This window comes from Cervus elaphus, chromosome 29 (assembly GCF_910594005.1).
Source record: "Cervus elaphus chromosome 29, mCerEla1.1, whole genome shotgun sequence".
Classification (NCBI taxonomy): domain Eukaryota; kingdom Metazoa; phylum Chordata; class Mammalia; order Artiodactyla; family Cervidae; genus Cervus; species Cervus elaphus.
The window spans coordinates 22,416,857-22,439,118 of record NC_057843.1 but is presented as its reverse complement, the minus strand read 5'-3'; the positions used below and the strand labels follow the sequence as shown (position 1 = coordinate 22,439,118).

General features: G+C 42.4%; 1 protein-coding gene and 1 pseudogene across 1 annotated transcript; both read left to right on the top strand.

Moving 5' to 3' along the window:
* Positions 1–1,972: 1,972 nt before the first annotated feature.
* On the top strand, positions 1,973–2,542 carry LOC122685934 (interferon alpha-1-like). Its single transcript, XM_043890966.1, has one exon. The coding sequence runs from the start codon at positions 1,973–1,975 to the stop codon at positions 2,540–2,542; it is 570 nt and encodes a 189-aa protein (XP_043746901.1).
* Positions 2,543–16,054: 13,512 nt separating this feature from the next.
* Positions 16,055–16,625, top strand: LOC122685936 (annotated as a pseudogene).
* The last annotated feature ends 5,637 nt before the right edge of the window (positions 16,626–22,262 follow it).

The following is a 22,262-nucleotide window of genomic DNA, read 5'->3' as shown; positions in this document are numbered from 1 at the left end:
AAATGCCTTCCAGTAGTAGGAGGAAATCTGAGAAACTGCTTTGGCTAAAATGACTTGTTGAGGACTTCCCTGGTGGTGCAGTGAATAAGAATCTTTCCTCAGGAGAGACAGGTTCGATCCCTGGTCCAGGAAGTGTCCACCTGCCACACAACAACTAAGACAGAGCTCCACTGTTCCTGAGACCCTGCTCTAGAGCCCACGTGCTGCAGCTGCTGAAGCCTGCATGCTGGAGCCCGAAGAAGACTCACAGGAAGGAAACCAGGAGGTGTAAGGAAGAGTGAGCCCCACTGGCCACAACTAGAGAAAGCCCTGGCAAAGCACTGAAGACCCAGGGTAGCCAAAAGTGGATAAATAAATAAACAACAAAACAACAACTTGTTGAGAGATTACACTGGGCCTGGTACAGAGGACACCACAGAGAAGAAATCAGGGTTCAGTTACTACAGAGCTGATTTGCCAAAGATAATCACATCCTTATTATCTGAAGTTTAGAATATAGGGGGCTTTGACAGCATAAAATTCAATGTAAAATCAAAAGAATTCAGGAGCAGAGATAAAAGTTAAATCTTCCCATGAAATAAACAATATTTATCCCATTTTGAATTCATTACAAATTGGCTTCCTATTATTTGAAAATAATAGACTCGTAATGGAACTTGAAAGTCATTTGGGAAATCTGAAATTTAATGCAAAGGAACAGAGAGAAAGATTCAAATGGATGGTGATTCCTAAATCATGCTTTCTCACTGGGGATAATGCTGCTTCAACGCATGCAGACATTAGTTCTCTGAACAAATATTGTCATTACAATGATTAGTTATTACACATCAAAGCTCAACCTGATACAACAAAATCTAAGTATTTATTTCTGTCTTTGGCCTTTCTTGTGTATCATACATAAGAGAAGCACTGAGATTCAGTTTATGGAATATAAACAAATTGTATACATGATCAGTGGTACAACCTAAGATGACTAGATGGTTCACTGGAGGACTTTCCACCATTTGCTTGATCTCAAAGTCATATTGTGAGAGGTGGCCTTTCTGTACTTCTGAGAAACCACTGTCTGTCTGTGCATGTTGGTTATGTTTGAACCTCGGTGTGATTTGGGCTCCTGATTAAATAAAAATGGAAACTTGTATTTGCAAATAAACTACAAAAAACATTATATTTTCTTACATAGTTCTACAAAGGTGGTTCAACATGTCAAAGTATTAAAGAGAAAAAAATGTTGATAATATCCAGATGAATATCTAGTAGGCAGTAAAACTAAAAATTATTTTCTGACATGAAGAAAATTCAATGATAAATACTGAAAATAAATATTAAAGAACTATTTTTAAGTTATTCAATGATTTGAGCAGCTTTGAATGACTTTTAAGTATGTCTATACCTTGGTATTATTATCAAGTATTTATGTAAATTTTATTTCAATATGTAATTGGATACATACCTACTTATATAAGTAAACATATGACATTAAAGTCACTCTGAAAACTGAGCTTAAAAAGAAACAATAAAATTCAGTAGCTTTTACATTTAAATTATAGCTTAAAAGTTTCTGTCATTCTTAACTACACTGAATACAAAGAGTAAGATTTACACTTCCTTTTTCTATGTACAGAGAAAAGATATTCATAGAGTACATAAATACATACACAGTATATCTATGTTATCAAATTTTCACAGTGCAGTGCAATTAAGAAAAAATATCTAAAAAGGTTCTGTGGGCAGAAGAAAGAAGGGCAACGTGAAAAAAAAAAAAAAGATTGAGAAGTGCTGCCCTAACACACTGGAGAGTGCAAATTGAAAAGCAAAAACAAAAGTAGAAAGCAAGAGGGAACTTTCAGAAAATGGAAACCATGGGCTCCTATTTCAGACACAGGCCTGAAGGAAGGTCTTCAGAGAACCTAGAGAGCATGTTCACAGAGTCACCCACCTCCCCAGGCCAGCAGCATCCGCAAGGTCCCCGATGGCCCCAGCCTGGTCCTTACTCCTGGCCCTGCTGTTGCTCAGCTGCAACGCCATCTGCTCTCTGGGCTGCCACCTGCCTCACACCCACAGCCTGGCCAACAGGAGGGTCCTGACGCTCCTGCGACAACTGAGGAGGGTCTCCCCTTCCTCCTGCCTGCAGGACAGAAATGACTTCGCATTCCCCCAGGAGGCGCTGGGTGGCAGCCAGTTGCAGAGGGCTCAAGCCATCTCTGTGCTCCACGAGGTGACCCAGCACACCTTCCAGCTCTTCAGCACTCAGGGCTCGGCCGCTGCGTGGGACCAGAGCCTCCTAGACAAGCTCCGCACTGCACTGGATCAGCAGCTCACTAACCTGCAAGCCTGTCTGAGGCAGGAGCAGGGGCTGCAAGGGGCTCCCCTGCTCAAGGAGGACTCCATCCTGGCTCTGAGGAAATACTTCCACAGAGTCACTCTCTATCTGCAAGAGAAGGCACACAGCCCTTGTGCCTGGGAGGTTGTCAGAGCAGAAGTCATGAGAGCCTTCTCTTCCTCAACAAACTTGCAGGAGAGAATCCGGAGGAAGGACTGACACACACTGGTTCAACACGGAAATGATCCTCACAGACCAACAAGACCACATGCCTCCTGCGCGGCCATGTGGAGGACTCTTATTTCTGCTGTCATTGAGCCCTGAAATGAATCAGGTTGTCAAATGTTTTCTGGAATATTAAGTAACATCATGTTCTACTCTATAGACACTGGTTCCTCACAGATGCCCAAGCTATGTATTTAACTATCTATGTATTTAACTACCTGGACATTTATTTATCTATTTTAATATTTATTTAACTATTTATAAATATTTACATTATTTTGTTGATAAAATATTATGTATGTATACTGATGGGAAAATGGATATGTTGTATTTAGTCCGTTCATGATTTTTCTTCCTTTATTAAATTCTTACTTCCACTCTGAAGCGCACTGGGTCTTACACAGCCACAAAGGAGACCCTTTGTGGGTCTCAAGCATTTTACAATTCCTTGAGCTCTCTTTAGGATTTACACATTAGAAGTAAAAATATTCTAGCTCTAGCTATGTTGTTTGTTGCTCTGAGGAACTTGAAGTGAACATAACCACTCCAATGCTTTTTGTAACTCTGATTTTTTTAAAAATAAGTAACCTAAAAACAATGATGAAAAAAAAAATCCATGTTTAAGGATTTCATGAATTCTTGGGAAGGATTTTCTGCCTCTTGTTGGTTGTGGAATATTTCCCCCCGGGAAACAATTGGAGAGATGCTTGAAGACGTGGTATTCAGTTGGCGAGAGGTCAGGTGAATATCTTATCCTCACACTCAAATATCACAATCATTCACTTCCTCCCAGTGTACAAATCCCTATTTCTCTCCTCATTCACTCTGCATGAAGGCGTCCTCTCCATTCAGACAGCTGTGTCCTTCTCCATTACGGTTTCTGGTTGTCAATTTCCCCTTAAGCCTGCAAACCACCAACTAAAAGCAGAACCTGAGAGAAAGTTCTAGATCTGTCAGAGACTCTCCTATGACTTCACCTGCTCTGCCTGCCAAGCACTGCAGGTCCAGACTGTCCAGGCTCCCAGAGAAACACAGTACATAGAGGGAACCCCGCCCCCCAGTGAACAATGGTGGAGACTCCAGGGCTCCTCTGGGCGTCTACCTGGGCTCTCGCCCCTGCTGATTGCACTAGGAGGAGCTCACCTCGTTCAGGAATCTCAGTTGCTCAAAAAGCCCAAAGCACCGGAAACTTGGAGTTGAAAGTCAGCAGCAGCTTGAGAACTTGGAAGGAGAACAAAGATGTTTAATTGTTCACTGGAGCAGCAGCGGGTCCTCAGGACACGGAACAACACAGATGAAACACACTGAGGCAAGTGCTTCTCCACAACACTCCTTTCCAGAGAATGAGAAGACTGACGTGGACGCTGAGGGCACGGAGACAGAGCACGCTGCCTGGCCTCTAGCTGTGTCCCCAGCACGGGTGACGTTCACACCACAGCAGCCTGCAGAGTCCTGGAAGGCGCGAGGGTCACTCCCTCATGCAGACTGTTTCTTTCTTAGGACCCAGCAAGTTATCACAGAGCAGGGCAAGAGGTGCCTGGGGACAGTGCAATCCAAGGAAGTTCTTAAATTCCATCATGGTGTCTTTGCATCTTTGAGAGACAAAATCAAATAAGATTGAATAGAAGGGACACAGGCAGGACTTTTAATACATGTAGCAACAGTGGGTCAGAGCTTTCCTCTCAGGACATATGTCAGTAACGTGCACACCGGAAGAATACAATTTCTCAAACTAACAAAGATCTTTGTGGAAATTCATGTATTTAATGTAGGCAATCTTCAGGACATTGATGGATCAATCATCTTTCTCTTCTTTCTGGTTGGGACATATAGCACTCAGGAGCTATAAGTAAAGTCAGAGGGACTTTTAAAATAATTTTATTTATTTATTCCTTTTTCACTGTGCTGGCTCTTCATTGCCGCACGGCCTTTTCTCTAGTTGTGGCAAAGGTGGGTCCTCTCCAGTTGGGGTGCACAGGCTCCTCACTCTGGTAGCTTCTCTCGTTGGGGAGCACAGGCTCTCGTGCACTTGGCTTTGGCAGTGGTGGTCCCGGGGTCTAGAGCACAGGCTCAGTAGTTGCGGCGCCCAGGCTCAGCTGTTCTGCAGCCCGTGGCTTCCTCTAGGACGATGTGGTCCCATTGGCAGGTGGACCACCTACCACTGAGCCCCCATGGAAGCCCCTCAGGGAACATGTAAAGTACATTGAGAGGTTTGGAAACCTTCTTGAGGACTAGGGTGCTAAACAAGTAAAAAACATTCCTATATTAGTGAATGATTATATTATATATTATATAATTATATATTTACATTATATATTATTATAATATACATTATATATAATTATATATAATACATATATATAATTATATATTATAATATATTTATATATAAAATATATGTATGTATTTATATATTTTATATATTTATGTATAATATATTATATAATATATATAATTATATATTATATAATTATATATATTCCTATATATAATGAAAAATATCATTTCACTGAAAAAATTATTTTCTAAAGAAACTTTTCATCTCAGTTCTACAGTATTACTTAATGATGTTTAATAGGTTGAGCTAGAAATATTTTAAAAAGACAACTCTGCACGGCTTTGATGCTTATTTCACAATTCAAGCCAGTCTCTCCCTGCTAAGAAGAACATTTTCACTGCTTCTGTCTAGGAAGCACACATGTTCCTCCATCTTGGTCTCACACAGGCCTCCTCAACACCCACATCTTGACCAGAATTTGGAAGATAGAGTAGAGGTTCCTCACTAGACTCCATCAGGAGACAACAGGATGACCCGTCTGGAGTGGAGGTTAGAAATGCAGGTGAGAACAGCAGGTTACCTGAGGAGGTCTCCTGGAAGGGGTCCTCGTCAACAACAACAGAAAAAATCCCCAAAACCCAAAACATGACTCCCAAGAGTTCATTTTATTGGGAGGACTTGCTGAGGACTACAGGCTGGAGGTCAGCCTCTCCTCAGCTCTGAGAAACTGCCCCACAGACGTAGAGGAGGTCAGTATGCATGTGATTGTGGTGTCATCTGCATATCTGAGGTTATTGGTATTTCTCCCAGCAATCTTGATTCCAGCTTGTGCTTCCTCCAGCCCAGCATTTCTCATGATGCACTCTGCATATAAGTTAAATAAGCAGCATGACAATATACAGCCTCGATGTACTGCTTTCCCTATTTGGAACAAGTCTGTTCTTTCATGTCCAGTTGTAACTGTTGCTTCCTGACTTGCATACAGGTTTCTCAAGAGGCAGGTCAGGTGGTCTTGTATGCCCATCTCTTGAAGAATTTTCCACAGTTTATTGTGATGCACATAGTCAAAGACTTTGGAATAGTCAATAAAGCAGAAAAGGTGTTTTTCTGGAACTCTGTTGCTTTTTTGACGATCCAGCGGATGTTGGAAATTTGATCTCTGGTTCCTCTGCCTTTTCTAAAACCAGTTTGAACATCTGGAAGTTCATGGTTCACATATTGCTGAAGCCTGGCTTGGAGATTTTTGAGCATTATTCACCAGCAAGTGAGATGAATGCAATTGTGCAGTAGTTGGAGCATTCTTTGGCATTGCCTTTCTTTGGGATTGGAATGAAAACTGAACTTTTCCAGTCCTGTGGCCACTGCTAAGTTTTCCAAATTTGCTGACATATTGAGTGCAGCACTTTCACAGCATCATCTTTCAAGATTTGAAATAGCTCAACTGGAATTCCATCACCTCCACTAGCTTTGTAGTGATGCTTCCTAGGGCCCACTTGACTTCACATTCCAGGATGTCTGGCTCTAGCTGAGTGTGAGTGATCACACCACCATGATTCTCTGGGTCATGAAGATCTTTTCTGTACAGTTCTTCTGTGTATTCTTGCCACCCCTTCTTAATATCTTCTGCTTCTGTTAGGTCCATACCATTTCAGTCCCTTATTGAGCCCATCGTTGCATAAAATGTTCCCTTGGTATTTCTAATTTTTTTTGAAGAGATCTCTAGTCTTTCCTGTTCTATCGTTTTCCTCTATTTCTTCGCACTGATCATTGAGGAAGGCTTATCTCTCCTTGCTATTCTTTGGAACTCTGCATTCAAATGAGTATATCTTTCATTTTCTCCTTTGCTTTTCACTTCTCTTCTTTTCACAGCTATTTGTAAGGCCTCCTCAGACAGCCATTTTGCTTTTTTGCATTTCTTTTGCTTGGGGATGTTCTTGATTCCTGTCTCCTGTACAATGTCACGAACCTCTGGCCATAGGTCATCAGGCTCTCTGTCTATCAGATCTAGTCCCTTAAATCTATTTCCTACTTCCACTGTATGGTCATAAGGGATTTGATTTAGGTCATACCTGAATGGTCTAGTGGTTTTCCCCACTTTGTTCAATTTAAGTCTGTATTTGGCAATAAGCAGTTCATGATCTGAGCCACAGTCAGCTCCCAGTCTGGTTTTTGCTGACTGTATAAAAGCTTCTCCCTCTTTGGTTGCAAATAATATAATCAATCTGATTTCGGTGTAGACCATCTGGTATGTCCATGTGTAGAGTCTTCTCTTGTGTTGTTGGAAGAGGGTGTTTGCTATGACCAGTGCGATCTCTTGGCAGAACTCTATCAGCCTTTGCCCTGTTTCATTCTGTACTCCAAGGCCAAATTTGCCTGTTACTCCAGGTGTTTCTTGACTTCCTACTTTTGCATTCCAGTCCTCTATAATGAAAAGGATATCTTTTTTGGGTGTTAGTTCTAGATGAACTTGTAGGTCTTCATGGAACCATTCAACTTCAGCTTCTTCAGTGCTTGGATTACCGTGATATTGAATGCTTTGCCTTGGAAAGCATTGCCTTTTTCATTATGAAGACATAAATACTTATTTTGTCTACATGAACATATCATAGAATAGCATTTGTCTATTTATACTACAGAATAGTTGTAACACTTTTCAGGAAATGATTGTCAAAAGGTGGAATTACTGGAGTTCCCTGGCAGTCCAGTGGTTAGGACTCCATGCTTCCAGTGTAAGAAGCTCAGGTATCATGAATATCTGTCCAGGGAACTAAGATTCTGCAAGCTGTGGAGTGCAGCCACCCCTCCACTCACCCCCCCCCTCAAAAAAAAAAAAAACAGGTAGAAAGGAGTCTCTGAAACTGTGGTAAATGATTAGTCCTGAAGTCACGAGTATAGCTAGTTTATACCCAGTCAGCAAAGAACAGTTCATGTCAGTATGTGGGGGAGGACTCACCTCCTCCAGGGTTGTTGCCAACATGAGATGCTGAGTGGCTGATCCTGACACCTGTTACTCTTCCTCCCACCTGCTTTACTGAACCATCCACTCCCTTACACAATATCTTCACTGCCTCCAACACACGAGCTATATTCTGTGATGGTTTCTAGCTTCAAAGGTTCTCTCAGTGGAAATCACTGGAAGACAGCACAAGTGAAAGGAGAGCTCTCGAAGTTTCAAAACCTTTGAATTGCATCTCTGCTATTTAACAGCAGGGTGACCCTGAAAAATGTCACAAACACTAAGGAGAAGGACATGGCAACCCACTCCAGTATTCTTTCTTGAAAATCCCATGAACAGAGGAGCCTCGTGAGCTACAGTCCATGGATCACAAGTCAGACACGACTGAACCAACTTAGCATGCGCGCAGGCATGCATGCTGTCTTGAACTTCTTCTCTAATATGGGGAAAATTACAGTAGCTTTTCATAGGACTACTGTTTGGATCAATGAGTCCATATTACAAGAGGCATAAGATATGCCTGGCAGAAATAATCAGGACAGTTAGAGTCCAGAGTAGCTGCCCCCAGGGAGGAGACAGGACAGCTGGCCTGAGGCAGTGACTGAAAGGCAACACTAGAAAGATGCTAGGTCTTCGCTAAAAATATTTAACTTGGGTGCTAGTTTCACAGTATATTCAGTGTGTGAACTCTCCTGTGCTCAATGCTGAAGACGGTTCCAATTTCTGTGCTTCAGACTTCTAGAAGTATTCTTAGGAAGTCATAGAAATTCTTTGAGAAAGAAGGATTGGTAGAACATGCCTTGATCTACTATAACAATGAATAATAGGGAAACCACAGAGATCTCATATGAATGCAGAATATCACACACATTACTCATTAATAATGTTTCTTGCTTCTTTAGTATGAGTACTACTCTACTACTCCTTTAAGAAACTTCTAAATTTACCTTCTCAAGTCTCTGTTGGGTTTCAGACTTTCAGTAGCAAAGCAGAGTAAGGACGAAAGGAGCAAGGGCCATGAAGTGTGAGGTTCTGCTCTCCAAGCCTGGCCTGTCCTGGGTTTGATCCGAGCTGTTTTCCATAAAAACTTCAGTCCCTAAGTGCTGGCAGTGTCACCCCCGAGAGTCAGTTCTTCTCAGAAATTAGTGCTTTTAGAGGAGAGATTGCTACAAGTAGATGCAGGTGTCTTATAATGCAAGTGAGTGTCTTTCTCTGAACAAGGGGCCATGAAGTTAATTTTATTGGTCAAAGTACGTAAACCACACACATGCATATTGCCAACTGTCCACGATAACAATGGCTACATTAATCTATACTCAAGACCATTTAAGTCCTTATATGTGCTCACACATTGACCAAAACAGGATCTTATCATCCTTTTTAGTTTTTGCCAATCTGACTGGTGACACAGAGCATCTAGCAGCAACCGTTAGTTTTCCTGTTCCTAATTGATGGTGGTTGTCATCAGTTATACTCCAGCCTTCTAGTCCACCTCTTGGAATTGGTTCGGGAGAACTCTGAAAGAAAAACAGTCTGCTGGCAAAGGAGAAATGTACTGGAAGGGACTGGAGCCCCAGAATCACAGAGTAGATCTGAGAAGAAAAGCTGTGGAGTTGAGACTTTAGTTTTAAGACCAATACGCTAGAATAGGTGACAACCTTTCCCCATCATATCCACTGGAAATGCAGATTTCTTCTGTGAATTTCTGACCCATACACAATGTACCCATTGCTCTTGCATTGTCACTTTACCCATGGAAACAAGTTCATTATTCATTTTTGTTCAAACTCCGTGATCTCCAGCTAGAGGACACACAGATTTCAAGGTCTTCAACCAGATCCCAGGCTCCACACTCACACTGCCCTCCTGCCATCTGGCTGGTATCCAGTCTGAGTTTCATTTGTGACAAAGACACTTGTGGTTTTCCTGTGTTCAGGGCCCAGAAATGTTTTCTTTTCAAACTCATGAGCTAGGTCATGAGCTGCTCTGGTTTTCAGGGCTTTAAAAATCAGTCTTGATGGTGATGCCTTCCGAAGATGCATGCTGGAATCATATACCCAACTGTCTATTTCACAGTTGATACCTACTGAGCACACATGATGCTGAAATCAAAAGCATTTTTATTGCAGCTTTTTAAGCAACTTATCCATATGATTTGACATTTTGAAAAAGTTATTGAACCTCTCCAATGAAAAACTGACTACATAAAATAATGAATGTTTAATAGATGATCCTTGGTTAAAAGACATGAGAGGAAAAAGGATTTTGAGATTGGTTAAGTTGAGATTGGTTACTTAAGATAGTTACTGGGTCATAATTTATCAAATATGGCATTCCATCAGTGAGGAGAGATATATACATAGTAGCAATTTTGAAAACATTACTGATGATTTTGCTTCCATTAAAGCCAGGAACATAAAAGTACTGTTGGGGCATAAGGAAAATATTTCAACTTGATGTGAGTTTAACACTTATATATTTTAAAATATTTTTCAAACAATTAATATTACAAGAGAAATTTACCTTTTACATTACTGTTGAATGAAATAATTTTCTCAATCCCGGGGCCTCCATTAAGTCTCAGTCTTGTCCCCAATCTTCCTTCCCACTGGAGGATCCCAATATCTAGTAGATTTCTGTCCGGATTGTAGATGCCTTTCCCATTGTCCCTGAATTAGTCCTTTTCCCCAGGAACAGTCCTGAATCTGAAAACATACCACAACATGCTCTGATTTTCAGCCATCTGCTGCTGCTACTGCTAAGTCGCTTCAGTCGTGTCCGACTCTTCGCGATCCCGTGGACTGCAGCCTACCAGGCTCCTCTGTCCATGGCATTTTCCAGGCAAGAGTACTGGAGTGGGTTGCCATTGGATTTCCAGCCACCATTCGCAGAATAAAGGGGCACCGCTGTAAATCGCTCTGGGTAAAATCTCCTCCCAGGAAGGGGAGGGTGGATACAAGGGCAGGTGCAGACATCAAAGGCTCTGACAGAAGCAGCGGCAAAGCTGCCCTGGGCAGTCGGGCCCGAAAAAGAAGTTTCCTCTCTGCTCGCGTGGCCCCAGGCGCTCCCTGGGCTCCTGCGGCTCCCTCCGAGGGCGACCCCCGAGTTCTCCCCGTGGATCCGCCGCCCGAGTTGGCTGCTCTGTACCTGGAGGCGGGTCCAGCTGGGTTTGCGGCGCCGGTCTGTCAGTTCCTGAGAGATCGGGCGCCCCCTCCCGGCCGTTGGGGCGCAGCAAAACGAGCTTGGAGGGCGGCTTAGCTCAGTGCAGGACCTGAGCTGTTTCCCTGAGGCCCAGGGGAAGTGCTGACTTTCTGGACTCCTGTTTCCCTGCTGATGGCCATGGGGATGCTCTGCTCCATCCCTCACAATTCACCCGTTAGCATGCGTCGTCTTGTATTCGTCCAGTCGCTTCCCACATTCATGTAATTTGGTAGCTTTAAGTATGCTTTACCTATATCCACAAGTACCGTCAGCTTGGGGTTTTCTACAGTGGATTCACTGAATGTTTGTAATCCAAATCTGGCGCAGGGGTCATAACTCTCAAGGACCTTGTCCAGCATGTATCTCAATTTTATGGTGAGAATCACTTAACGATCTATGAGTCATTTTGGACAGTTAACTATGATTATTTTATAATTATTAGAATTATTAATTTTGTCAGGCACAGTTAGACTCTCAGTAATACCTATCACTTGATAATTTCATTTTGTTTCTTCTAAAAAATAATCAGGATACTTTGTAAATCGCTCAGCTTATCTAGAATCTGGAGGGAGACGTTAATTAATGGAAATAAGAGATTTGTAACATCGAGGTATGAAACAAAAAGGAACATCTTGTGTTAGAAGTAAAGTAGGGAAATAAGTGAGAGTTCAGTACATGCAGTGTGCTCAGGTGTTTATGCTGTGGATAGGGAGTTTGGAAGCTGACATATTAGGTTTTGAAATCTGGATTTGCAAATTCATTCTTATTTTATTCAAATAAAGTCTTAGCAGGGCGCTCTTGGAAAGGAGAATATTAACTCAGTTTCAACTATGTTGGAAGGATTAAGTGAGTCCCTTACAGAGGCTAAGGAGTTTGTCGTTGTTGTCACTGTCATTTTTGATGAACACTGATAGTCTGTGGGATTTGTCTGGCAAAAGTGTTAGTTGCTCAGTTGAGTCCGACTCTTTGCGACCCCATAAACTGTAGCCTGTCAGGCTCCTCTGCCCAAGGAATTCTCCAAGCAAGAATCCTGAAGTGGGTTACCATTTCCTTCTCCAGTGGATCTTCCGAACTCAGGGATTGAACCTTGGTCTCCTGCATTGCAGGCGGATTCTTTACCATCTGAGCCACCAGGGAAGCCTGGTAGATCCTTGGTATTAGGTTCACAGTACAACATGAATAACAGTTAATTAGTAAACAATTCAGGGTGGATGTGCCATAACAAGTGAGGGTAGCATCAGGGAATGTGTTATCTCTCCGCAAATAAATACAGAGAAGGAAACATATCCTAATGAATCCTTACCATAAACACAATACCTTGGTATCTTCTTATTACCATGTTACAGACTGAATGTATGTGTGTTCCCCAAATTCATATATTGACACCCTATCCCTTAAGACTTCCCTGATGGTCCAGTGGCCAGGATTCCATGCTCCCAAAGCAGGGAGCCTGAGTTGGATCTCTGTTCAGGGAACTAGATCCTGCATGAGGCAGGCAGGACTTCCCATGGCCAAGTAAAGATCCTGCATGAAGGAAGGAAGATGCAATATCCAGCATGCTTCAACTAAGACCTGGCCCAGCCAAAGAAGCACATAAATATTTTTAAAATTCTTCAAAAACCTGCAGAAACCCAACCCATCAATGTGATCATATCACAAACTGGAATATTAAAGAGATCATTAGGGTTAGCAATCAAATAAAATGCAGCTCTTACTTTTAATATCATAATTTTACTGTTAACCAGATTAAGATCAGGATCTTTTGGAATCATTTCATTCCCTTTCATTCTAGTTTTTTCAAAGCATTTTCTTCTTTGCCCAAGTGCATTTATCAACTACACAGATGCTAGGCAAGGCTGGTCTCCTCAACCCTGCCAGAAAGGGTTTGTGTTCTAGAAACTGGGGTTCTGATTGCCCGTCTCTCTTCCATCTCCCCTTATGCTGATCACATGTGGATTAAAGGAAAGGAAAATCAGCTAGCTGGTCTTCCAAAGCTGAAGGCAGTCAACTGACTCAGGACTTGGCCTTCATTGAGCTTCTGTAAGAAGCAGCCCTGTCCCAGGCTTTCTGTTGTTCATATTGGCCTCATCCTCCCCCTCTGCCACAGCCTACTCCCCAGGCGTGCCTCACTGCAGTTTGCTAACTCAGAATACCTCATTACGGCAGGGGAAAACCACTTCCCTTCTTCACCACATTGAGACTTACCCTTGTTTTCTTGTTGCCCACAAAGCAACTATGCAATTTTATTTTCTAGGAAAGTTGCAAACAGAAACAAACAAAAAAAAAATCTAACGCCTTGAAAGTGATAGAGATGCGGTCCCTCTGGCTTTCTTTACTTCCCTTTATTGTTCTTGTCTCATCATGAAATAGAACCAGAGCAGAAGAGGAATACCAACATTGTCCAATAAGTCACTAGTGTATGTAAACAGTTTAAATGAAAAATTATGCTCAAGTAAAGGAAAGAAGGCTGTTTCTCCTGATCTAGTAACCTGGGTCTCACTGCCTTGCAATCTCAGAGGAGACAGAAATAGAGGAACATAGATGCCCAGTAGAATCAACTGCCCGAATAAATGACTGAAACTCATTAGATTCTGTGACATAAGCTTCCAATGAGGGACAACACCATCACTGAATCTCCTTCGTTCAGCTCAAAAACTCTGAGCAGAGCAAGTGTTGAAGAGTTTAAGTAAAAGGGTTGAATAATAAAACCTATATTTGGCAAAGTAAATATTATTTATCTGTGAAAAGGTAAAATAATTGCAGTTGGAAACTCCTCCACCAGCTTGCGCAAACACACTTTGGCTCTTAGCTTCTGAGCAGTGCTGACAATGTGGACACCTGGCGAAATGGGTCAGGAGAAGAAGAGGTCACCACCGAGAATTAGGGTCCTTCACACAACCACTCCAGGGGAGCCGGTGGGGTTTCAGGAAGACTATCTTCCCAATAAATAAACAAGCCCTCCACAGAAAGGAGATTCTTGTCACATGCAACTTCTCATTGCCCAGGTGGATTTGTCACAGATGCACAGCAAGGCTGATCTCCTTGACCCTGTGAGAGAGGGTTAGTGTTCGAGCAAGTGGGGTTCTGACTGCCCATCTCCGATGAACTGGTGCGAGTGACTTCTTCCTTCTTCCCTTATACTGTCCACATATGGATTAAAGGAAAGGAAAATCAGGTGGCTGGTCTTACAAAGCTGATGGCAGTCCACAGACTCAGGACTTGGCCTTCCTTGAGCTTTTATCAGAAGCAGCATGTCTCAGCCTTTCTGTTGTTCATATTGACCTGATCCTTCCCTGCTGCCACAGCCTAGGCCCCAGCTATGCTGCCCTGAAGTTGGCTAACCGAGACACATCACTGTGTCAGGTCTTTCATATTCATGACATTGAGACTTACCCTTGTTTTCTAGTTGTCCACAGAACAACTGTGGAATTTTACTTTCTAGCATAATTGCAAAGAGAAACAAAAAAATCTAACCTCTTGAAAGTGATGCAGCCCCTCGGGCTTTCTTTACTTCCCTTTCTTATTCTCACCTGATCATGAATTACAGCCAGAGAAGGAGCAGTGAAACAAATCTTGTCCAATAAGTCACTAAGTGTATATAAAATGTTTAAATGAAAAACCACACTCAAGGAAAGAAGGCTATTTCTCCTGATCTCATAGACTGGGTCTCACTGCCCTACATTCTCAGAGGAAACAGAAAAAGAGGAACAGAGATGCCGGTTGGAAACAACTGCCTGAGTAAACGACTGCAACTCTCTAGATTCTGTGACATGAGCTTCCATCAAGAGACAACACCATCACTGAATCTCCTTCATCCAGCTCAGAAACTCTGAGCAGAACAAGTGTTGAAGTGTTTAAGTAAAGAGTTGAAAAATAAAAACTATACTTGGCAAAGTAAATACTACTTATCTACTAAAAGCAAAATGATTGCTGTTGGAAATTGTCTTCACCAACTTACACAAACACACTTTTGCTCTCAGCATCTGAGCACTGCTGACACTTTGGACTCCTGGGGAAATGGGTCAGGAGAAGAGGAGGTCACCACCAAGACCTAGGGTCCTTCACAGAAACACTCCAGGGGAGATGATGGAGTTTAGGAAGAGAATTTATTTTCCCAACAAAGAAACAAGCCCTCCACAGAAAGGAGATTTTGAGGCCACAGGATGTGGTGAGCCTGCCCTCATGGAGGGAGTCCAGCAGGTGAGGATGGACTCACTCACTCCAGAGGACAGGCTGTGGCTCCAAGTGATCTCTCCCTTGTGAGTGAGGTGCTGCTGGGGAAATAGTTATCTTGGAATTAGAATCTCCTCACCCATGATCCCTGAGAAGAACTAGGATTCTGGTGGGTGTATTGGCCCAGTCTGTGGAGGACCACAGGTGTCCAATAAGAAAATGGTGGAAAGGGTGATGTCTGTAATAGACCTGCCCTCGTGGTTCCCTCAAGGGCAGGGATCTGCAGGAATGTGTTCCAGAAGGAAGAGAAATGTGGGAGGAGTTCAAGGACTGATAATAATCAGCTTCTTCTCTAAGTCAAACACTAAGGAAAACTCATCCTTTGTTTCCAAGAGCTTAACTGCCAGAGTGATCTGGTAAATCTCTTACAAATAGGGAAAAGATAGGGCTGACAGAGCCTGGCTTCCTATGGAAACTAAGAGGGAAAAAAGGAGCCTAAGAGCAAGCCAACAATGTGTTCATGGATGAGAGGACAGTAACACTTATGAATGAGAGATAAAGGGCAATAATGTGTGTAATTACACATGTCCATCAATACAGACTTAAGACAAAGACCTTTCCCATTTGATTGAAAAATATTCATTTGGATGGGCACTTCTGAAGTCACTAGGAAAAGGAAACATTAACAGTCTAGAAGGAAGAAAAATACTTCGACTGTATTTAGAATACATAACAGAAAACCAAAAAAGGAAGTAAAAGTGTATAGAAATGATTAGAAAATGAAAACTACCGTGTTCCCTATTTAATGGCCTTGTTTAGAAAGCATGGCATCAGAGAACCTACCTCAAGGTTCAGCAGACGCCGTCTCCGCCAGCCCAGCAGCAGCCTCATCTTCCCCATGGCCTTCGAGCTTTCTCTACTATTGGTCCTGGTGCTGGTCAGCTACGGCCCTGGAGGATCCCTGGGCTGTGACCTGTCTCTGAACCACGTGCTGGCTGCCACTGAGAAGAACCTCACTCTCCTGGACCAAATGAGGAGGCTCTCCCCTCACCTCTGTCTGCAGGACAGAAAAGACTTCGCTTTTCCCCAGGAGATGGTGGAAGGCGGCCAGATGCAGGAGCCCCAGGCCGTCTCTGTGCTCCATGAGATGCTCCAGCAGAGCTTCAACGTCTTCAACACAACGCGCTCCTCTGCTGCCTGGGACACCACCCTCCTGAAGCAGCTCTGCACTGGACTCGTTCAGCGGCTGGCTGACCTGGATGACTGTTGGCAGCAGGTGACGGGAGAGGAAGACTCTGCCCTGGGAAGGACGGGCCCCACACAGGCCGTGACAACGTACTTCCAGGGAATCCATGTCTACCTGAATGAGAAGGAATACAGCGACTGTGCCTGGGAAATCGTCAGACTGGATATAAGGAGAGCCTTCTCTCTCTTCATCAACCAGCTTGCAAGAAAGGTTAAGAATGTAGGATGAAGACTGATCTGACCTTGACATGACTCTCACTGACTAAGATGCCACATCACCTTCGTATACCCACCTGGGGTCATTTCAGAAGACTCTGAATTCTGCTTCAGCCACCAAATTTATTGAATTAACTCAGCCAATACTTGTCAGTGGTAATAAGCAAGGAGATATAAAAGTACCCAGCTGCAGGAGTATCAGTCTATAAGCAACAACTGCTTTGATATTATTTATTTATATTTTATGTATTTAATGTTATTGTATCTCAATAGTTCATATTTTCATATAAAAGATGTGTGTGCTTACATTGTATTAAAATTTAGAAAATATATTCCCCTTTCTATGATTCAAATTGTAATTTGTTTTATTTATTAAATACTTATCAAGGTCAACTTCTTGAGTTTTTTTATTTGAAAAAACTAAGTCCTTATTTTGTCTATAGATAGCTATCACAAAACAGTATTTGTTCACTTTATAGTGTGGAACAGTTCTATGACATTCTAACAAATGTCTGTCAAAAGGTGGAATTCTTCAAGCATTCTGGTGGTGCAGTTTTTAGCACTCTGAGTTTTCCCTCCAGGTTGCCTTGGTTGAGAACTAAGATCCTCTAAGCTGTCGAGGGTGCCAAGAAAATAACAGGTAGAAAGGAGTTTATGAAATTGTACAAAATGGTTAATCTTGATGTCATAGGCATAACTAATCTATACCCACTCATTACAGAATGGTTGATATAAATGTCTGAGGGAAGCAGTCCCCTCCTGCTGGAAAGCTGATGACATGCGGTGTTGATGGCCGCTCCTGACTCCTGTTACTCTGTCTCCCACCTTCTCCTCAGCCCTGCTCCTCAGGACTGAGCAGTTCACCCCCTCACACAGCGCCTTCACTGCCTCCATCACAGGAGCTCCGTTCTCTGCTGATTTCTTCTAGCTGCATGGTGTAGTCAGACTGGAAGCCACAGGAAGAGAGCCCAAGGGAAAGGAGAGTTCTAGAAATTCCAAAACCTCTGAATCCCAGCCCTGCTATTTACCAACAGTGTGACCCTGAAAAGTCTCACAAACGCAACAGGTCAGTCTCCTCATCTTTAGTACCCGGACACAAAGCGTAGTTTTCACAGGATTACTGTTTGGATTCAATGAGTTCACACACAAGAAGCATCAAGCGCTCCTGGCAGAAATCATCAGGACTGTGATGATGACAGAGTGGCTGCCCACAGGGAGGAGACAGGAGAGCTGGCCTGAGACAGTGACTGGAAGGCGACACTGGAAAGGTGCTGGGCCCCCGGCAAAGGTATTTTCTTTTCACTTTGGGTGCTAGTTCCAAATTGCTTTCAGTGTGAGAACTTTCCTTGGTTGTATGCTGAAGAGAATTCCAATTTCTGGGTTTCATATCTCTAGGAAGCACTCCTATGAGTTCATCAAACACTCTTTGAGAAAGATGAATTAGTAGAAAATGCTTTGATGTAGTACAAAGATGAATAATAGGGAAAGAATACAGATCTCATATCAATGCAGAAAATCAAACACATGCACAGGCAGGAAGGAAAGAGCAGGTGCTGTGAAATGGATTTCTGCCCTCCAGTCCTATAGTGTCCCGGGCTGGATCCTAGTTCTCTTTTCAATAAAGCCCCTTGTCTATACTTGCTGGCAGTGTCACCTCCTGGAGCCTCTGCATTGCTACTGAAAGACCAAAACCCAACAAAGAATCCAGAAACCAACTGTTACCCTTCTCATACTAAAGACATGAGAAACATTATTAATGAATGAAGTGTGAATCTTAAAATAGTTTTACCAGTTAAACTGTTTGAAAACAACAATCCTGCTTTTTTGGAAAAAATTGGAAAAAATCCAATTTTTTCTTTTCATTTTTTGTGGGTTACTTTGTCTTCTCAGGTGACCAGTGTATTTTTTATCTCGTCATCTCTTTACTTTTCCCTCACTTCTCTGCATCATTTAGTCCAGTTGATCTTTCTGTCCTGTCCTACAGTTTTCTCAGCGTTAAAAAGGAAGGAGTGGATATATGTGTACTCAGAGCTGGTTTACATGGCTGTACAGCAGGAACCAACACTACATTGTAAAGCAATTATTCTCCAATTAAAATCAAAATAGGGATAATGAGAATACTGTACTCCATTCAATATATCCTCATGTTATTTAATCTATATGATGTTAATACAACAACTTTTAAAATTATCATTTATGAGTAAATTATATAAAGCATCAGGGACACAGTAAACATTAACAGATTAGAATTAAACATATTAAAAGTGAGACTTGTTACTGTGACAGGTGTATACAGAGCTCTGACCATTATTTCATATCTACCTTAGAGAGGATTATGCCATATCTGTGCCTTGCTCAACTCTAATTTTTAATGCAAAACTTCTACTTCTGCAAATTAGAATAGGTTAGTCTTCTCTAGGATTGTACAAACAATATCTACAGATTTTTAAATTTTACTAGCAAATGAGATAATCTCACAGCTGTAGCAAGCATGCCCAGCTATTTACTGGGCATCAAGTCAGCATACAATCCATGCATTTAGCATATAAGGTGCCTATTAAGTAGCAAATGGTATATTAAGTGGAAACCTACATTATGTTGAACACAAAAACATCTTGATTATTAATTTTAAAGCAACTTATCTGTATGAAATGACATTTTTAAAAGTTCATAAAACTCTCCAATGCAAGACCATGTATAAATTTGAAAGCTTAACATAAGATCCTAGGCTAAAAGAGAAGAAAAGGAAGAAAGATTTTGAAAATTGAGATTAATAATTTTAGGTAGTTACTGGGTCATAAGTTTGTCAACTACAGCTTTTGCTCAACTGAACTGAGATGAACAAAGAAGTCATTTTGAAAACATTTGCATTTGATCTTGTTTTGGCATAAGGAAAATATGTAAACTTGGTGTGAGTTTCAGACTTATTTATACATTTTAAAATACTTTTCAACGAGTTGAACATTGAAGGAGAAATTAACCATTTATATTAAATGAAATCATTTTCCCTTTCCTGTAAGTCTCAGTCTTGTCCTCAAGTCTTCCCACAAGAGGGCCCCAATATCTAAAGATGCCAGTCCAGACTGTAGGTGCCTTATCCCCTTTCCCCGCATCAGTCCTTTCCCCAGAAACAGCCCTGAATCTGAAAACACACCCCAACATGCTCTGATTTCCAGCCATGAATCACTGCATAAACGGGCACTGGGGTAAAGCGCCCTGGCTAAAATCTCCTCCCAGGAAGGGGAGGAAGGACACAGAGGCAGGTGCAGAAATCACAGGCTCCAAGCAAAGTGACTGCAAAGCTGCCCTGGGCTGTTGGCCGGAAAAGGGAGTTTCCTCAGTGCTCCCGTGGTTCCATGTGCTCCCGGGGCCCCAGCAGCGCCTTGCCCAGGCCTGGGGCTCCTGCCCACTGGGACTCCCCTGTTCTCCTTGGTGGATCTCGTGCTTGAGCTCAAGGCGCTTGACCCGCAGGTGGTGCCCGCTGGGCGGGCAGGGCCAGTTGGTCTGTTACAGGGAGATCTGCGGTGCCCATCCCAGACGCAGAGGCAGGGGGAAGGCAGCTCTGAGCTCCTTGTAGAGCTGGAGCCCTGGGACTCAGTTACACTGAAGCGCTGAGTTTGGCCATTCCTGGTCTCTCAGAGGGTGGCAATGGTGATGATCACCATTCTCCAGGGCTGGAGAACATCACCCTCCATGTCATCAGGGAAGGGGTTGGCATCTGGTGAGCTTGGTGATCCTGCAGATGTTGGGCTGTGCCAGCCTTTATCCAGCTGTTCCCAGCAACTTCCTGCAAATAAGATCTTTAAATAGAAATTTAAATAGAAATCTTTAAATTTAAATTGTCATTTTCTGCACTTTTCTCAATTTTGTTTTCATGGAGAAACTTTTTCCTTCCATCCTGGCCATCAGAGAATGTCGCAGCTTTGATGCTTCTTTTGTGTTTTTACAATGGAAATGAAATATACTCATGGAAAAGTCTTAATCCAAAAGGAGCTATTCATCTGTATGAGTCAACTCAGCTTGAAATAAAAACCTGAAGCTCTATCTAACTCACTTCTTTAGTCTAAAAGAGAACTCAAAGGTGTGACTACATAGTCTATTGTGACAGTTTAAATTGCACCAAAATAAATCTAACCACAACTCTCTGCATTTCCATTTAAGGTCTAATACATAAGGTTTGAATTTTTCCACAATGATTTTCAGGACCATAGTTCTTGTTTTCTGATGGTCTACAGATAACAGTGACATAATACGGAACATGGGTTAATTCATACAGTTTCTTTATTCTGTCACCAAAGTGTGCTGACCACACACACATAGGTGACAATGTGCTTGGAGATGTGCATTCCAGAAGAGTCAGGCACGAATGGTGACTGCCCTCCTGGGAGCAGGGAAGAGGTCATCGAGGCAGGATGAGGAGGAAGGAGGCAGCAGGAGCTCAGAGCAGCTGAGGGCCGGATCCCAGAGCTGATGAAGAGGAGGGCCTGGGGGCGGCAGGAAGGCCTACTCTCACACTATCTGGGGCTCCTGAGTGTAGCCGACACCAGACGTTCATTTCAGTCTTCTAAAACATCAAGACCACTTTAGTAGCAGCCACAGAGGACATCCTTCACTTCAAATAATACAAAGTTTGCAAATTAGGCTGAGAATGTGAAACATAGTGAATGATAGCAGTCTTTCATATCAATATAACCAATAGGAACCTCTTTACTCCACCCTCAGTCCAGCCAAGAGAAACTCTGCCTGCAGGGCTCTTAACACTGTCAAGGATCTGCATGTTGAATCCCTAAGTGTTAATTCCAGGAGAGGGACTGCCTGCAGGACTTTGAAGGGGCCCAGGAGCCCACGTTTCCTTCCTTTGATCAGTGCCTGGTACAGTATGGAGAGAAATCCCACAGTACTTTAAGTTCTTTGCAGAGAACCAGATTCTAGGCAGTTGTCTAATACAACACCATTGCTCTGTTAATCAATGAGAGAAAATAAGCAGTCCGTTTCTTCAACCTCAGTAAGTTTTAGACCACCTCTGATACTACTTTTTAAGATACAGATTGTGTTTTACTTCAAAATCATACTAAGAGAAAAAGAAACCAAATTTGTAGTTAGTTAAATGAAATTTTTTTTCTAAAAGAAAATACCTAACTTAAAAAAAAAAAAAGATGTGGAGAGAAGGAAATTGGCTAAAATGCTGTGTTTTGAGGCCCACCAAAACCAAAGTGTAGGAGAGGGGACTGCCCAAGAGATTCTGAAGGAGCAGATCCCAAGATTCCACACTTACAGCAGTCCTGGAATATTATGAAAACAAATCTTACAGCACTTGAATCCTTTTGCTTGGGGCCAGCATCTTGAAAAATTGTCTTACAAAATAACAGCTTGAAGAGTACTCTGTGAAGAGTACAAATGAGGTAAACATTCCCTAACACCATCCTCAGTTAGTCTTAGACCATCTCTGGTGACATCATTTTAAGACATAGATTTTTTTTTTTTAATGGTTAAAGAGACCAGGAAATTGGTTATAAAATGTGACAGAGGGGAGGAGGACAAGAAATGGGACATTCATATACTTTCCCTGCCACCAGGGAAGCTGGCAACAGTACTTCTGAAGCTATTTCTTGGGTTAGTATTGGGGAATAGTAAGAAAGGACTTC

What these genes read in the sequence shown, in the direction of transcription:
- LOC122685934 (XM_043890966.1), top strand. Translation starts at nt 1,973, where the DNA reads ATGGCCCCAGCCTGGTCCTTACTCCTGGCCCTGCTGTTGCTCAGCTGC.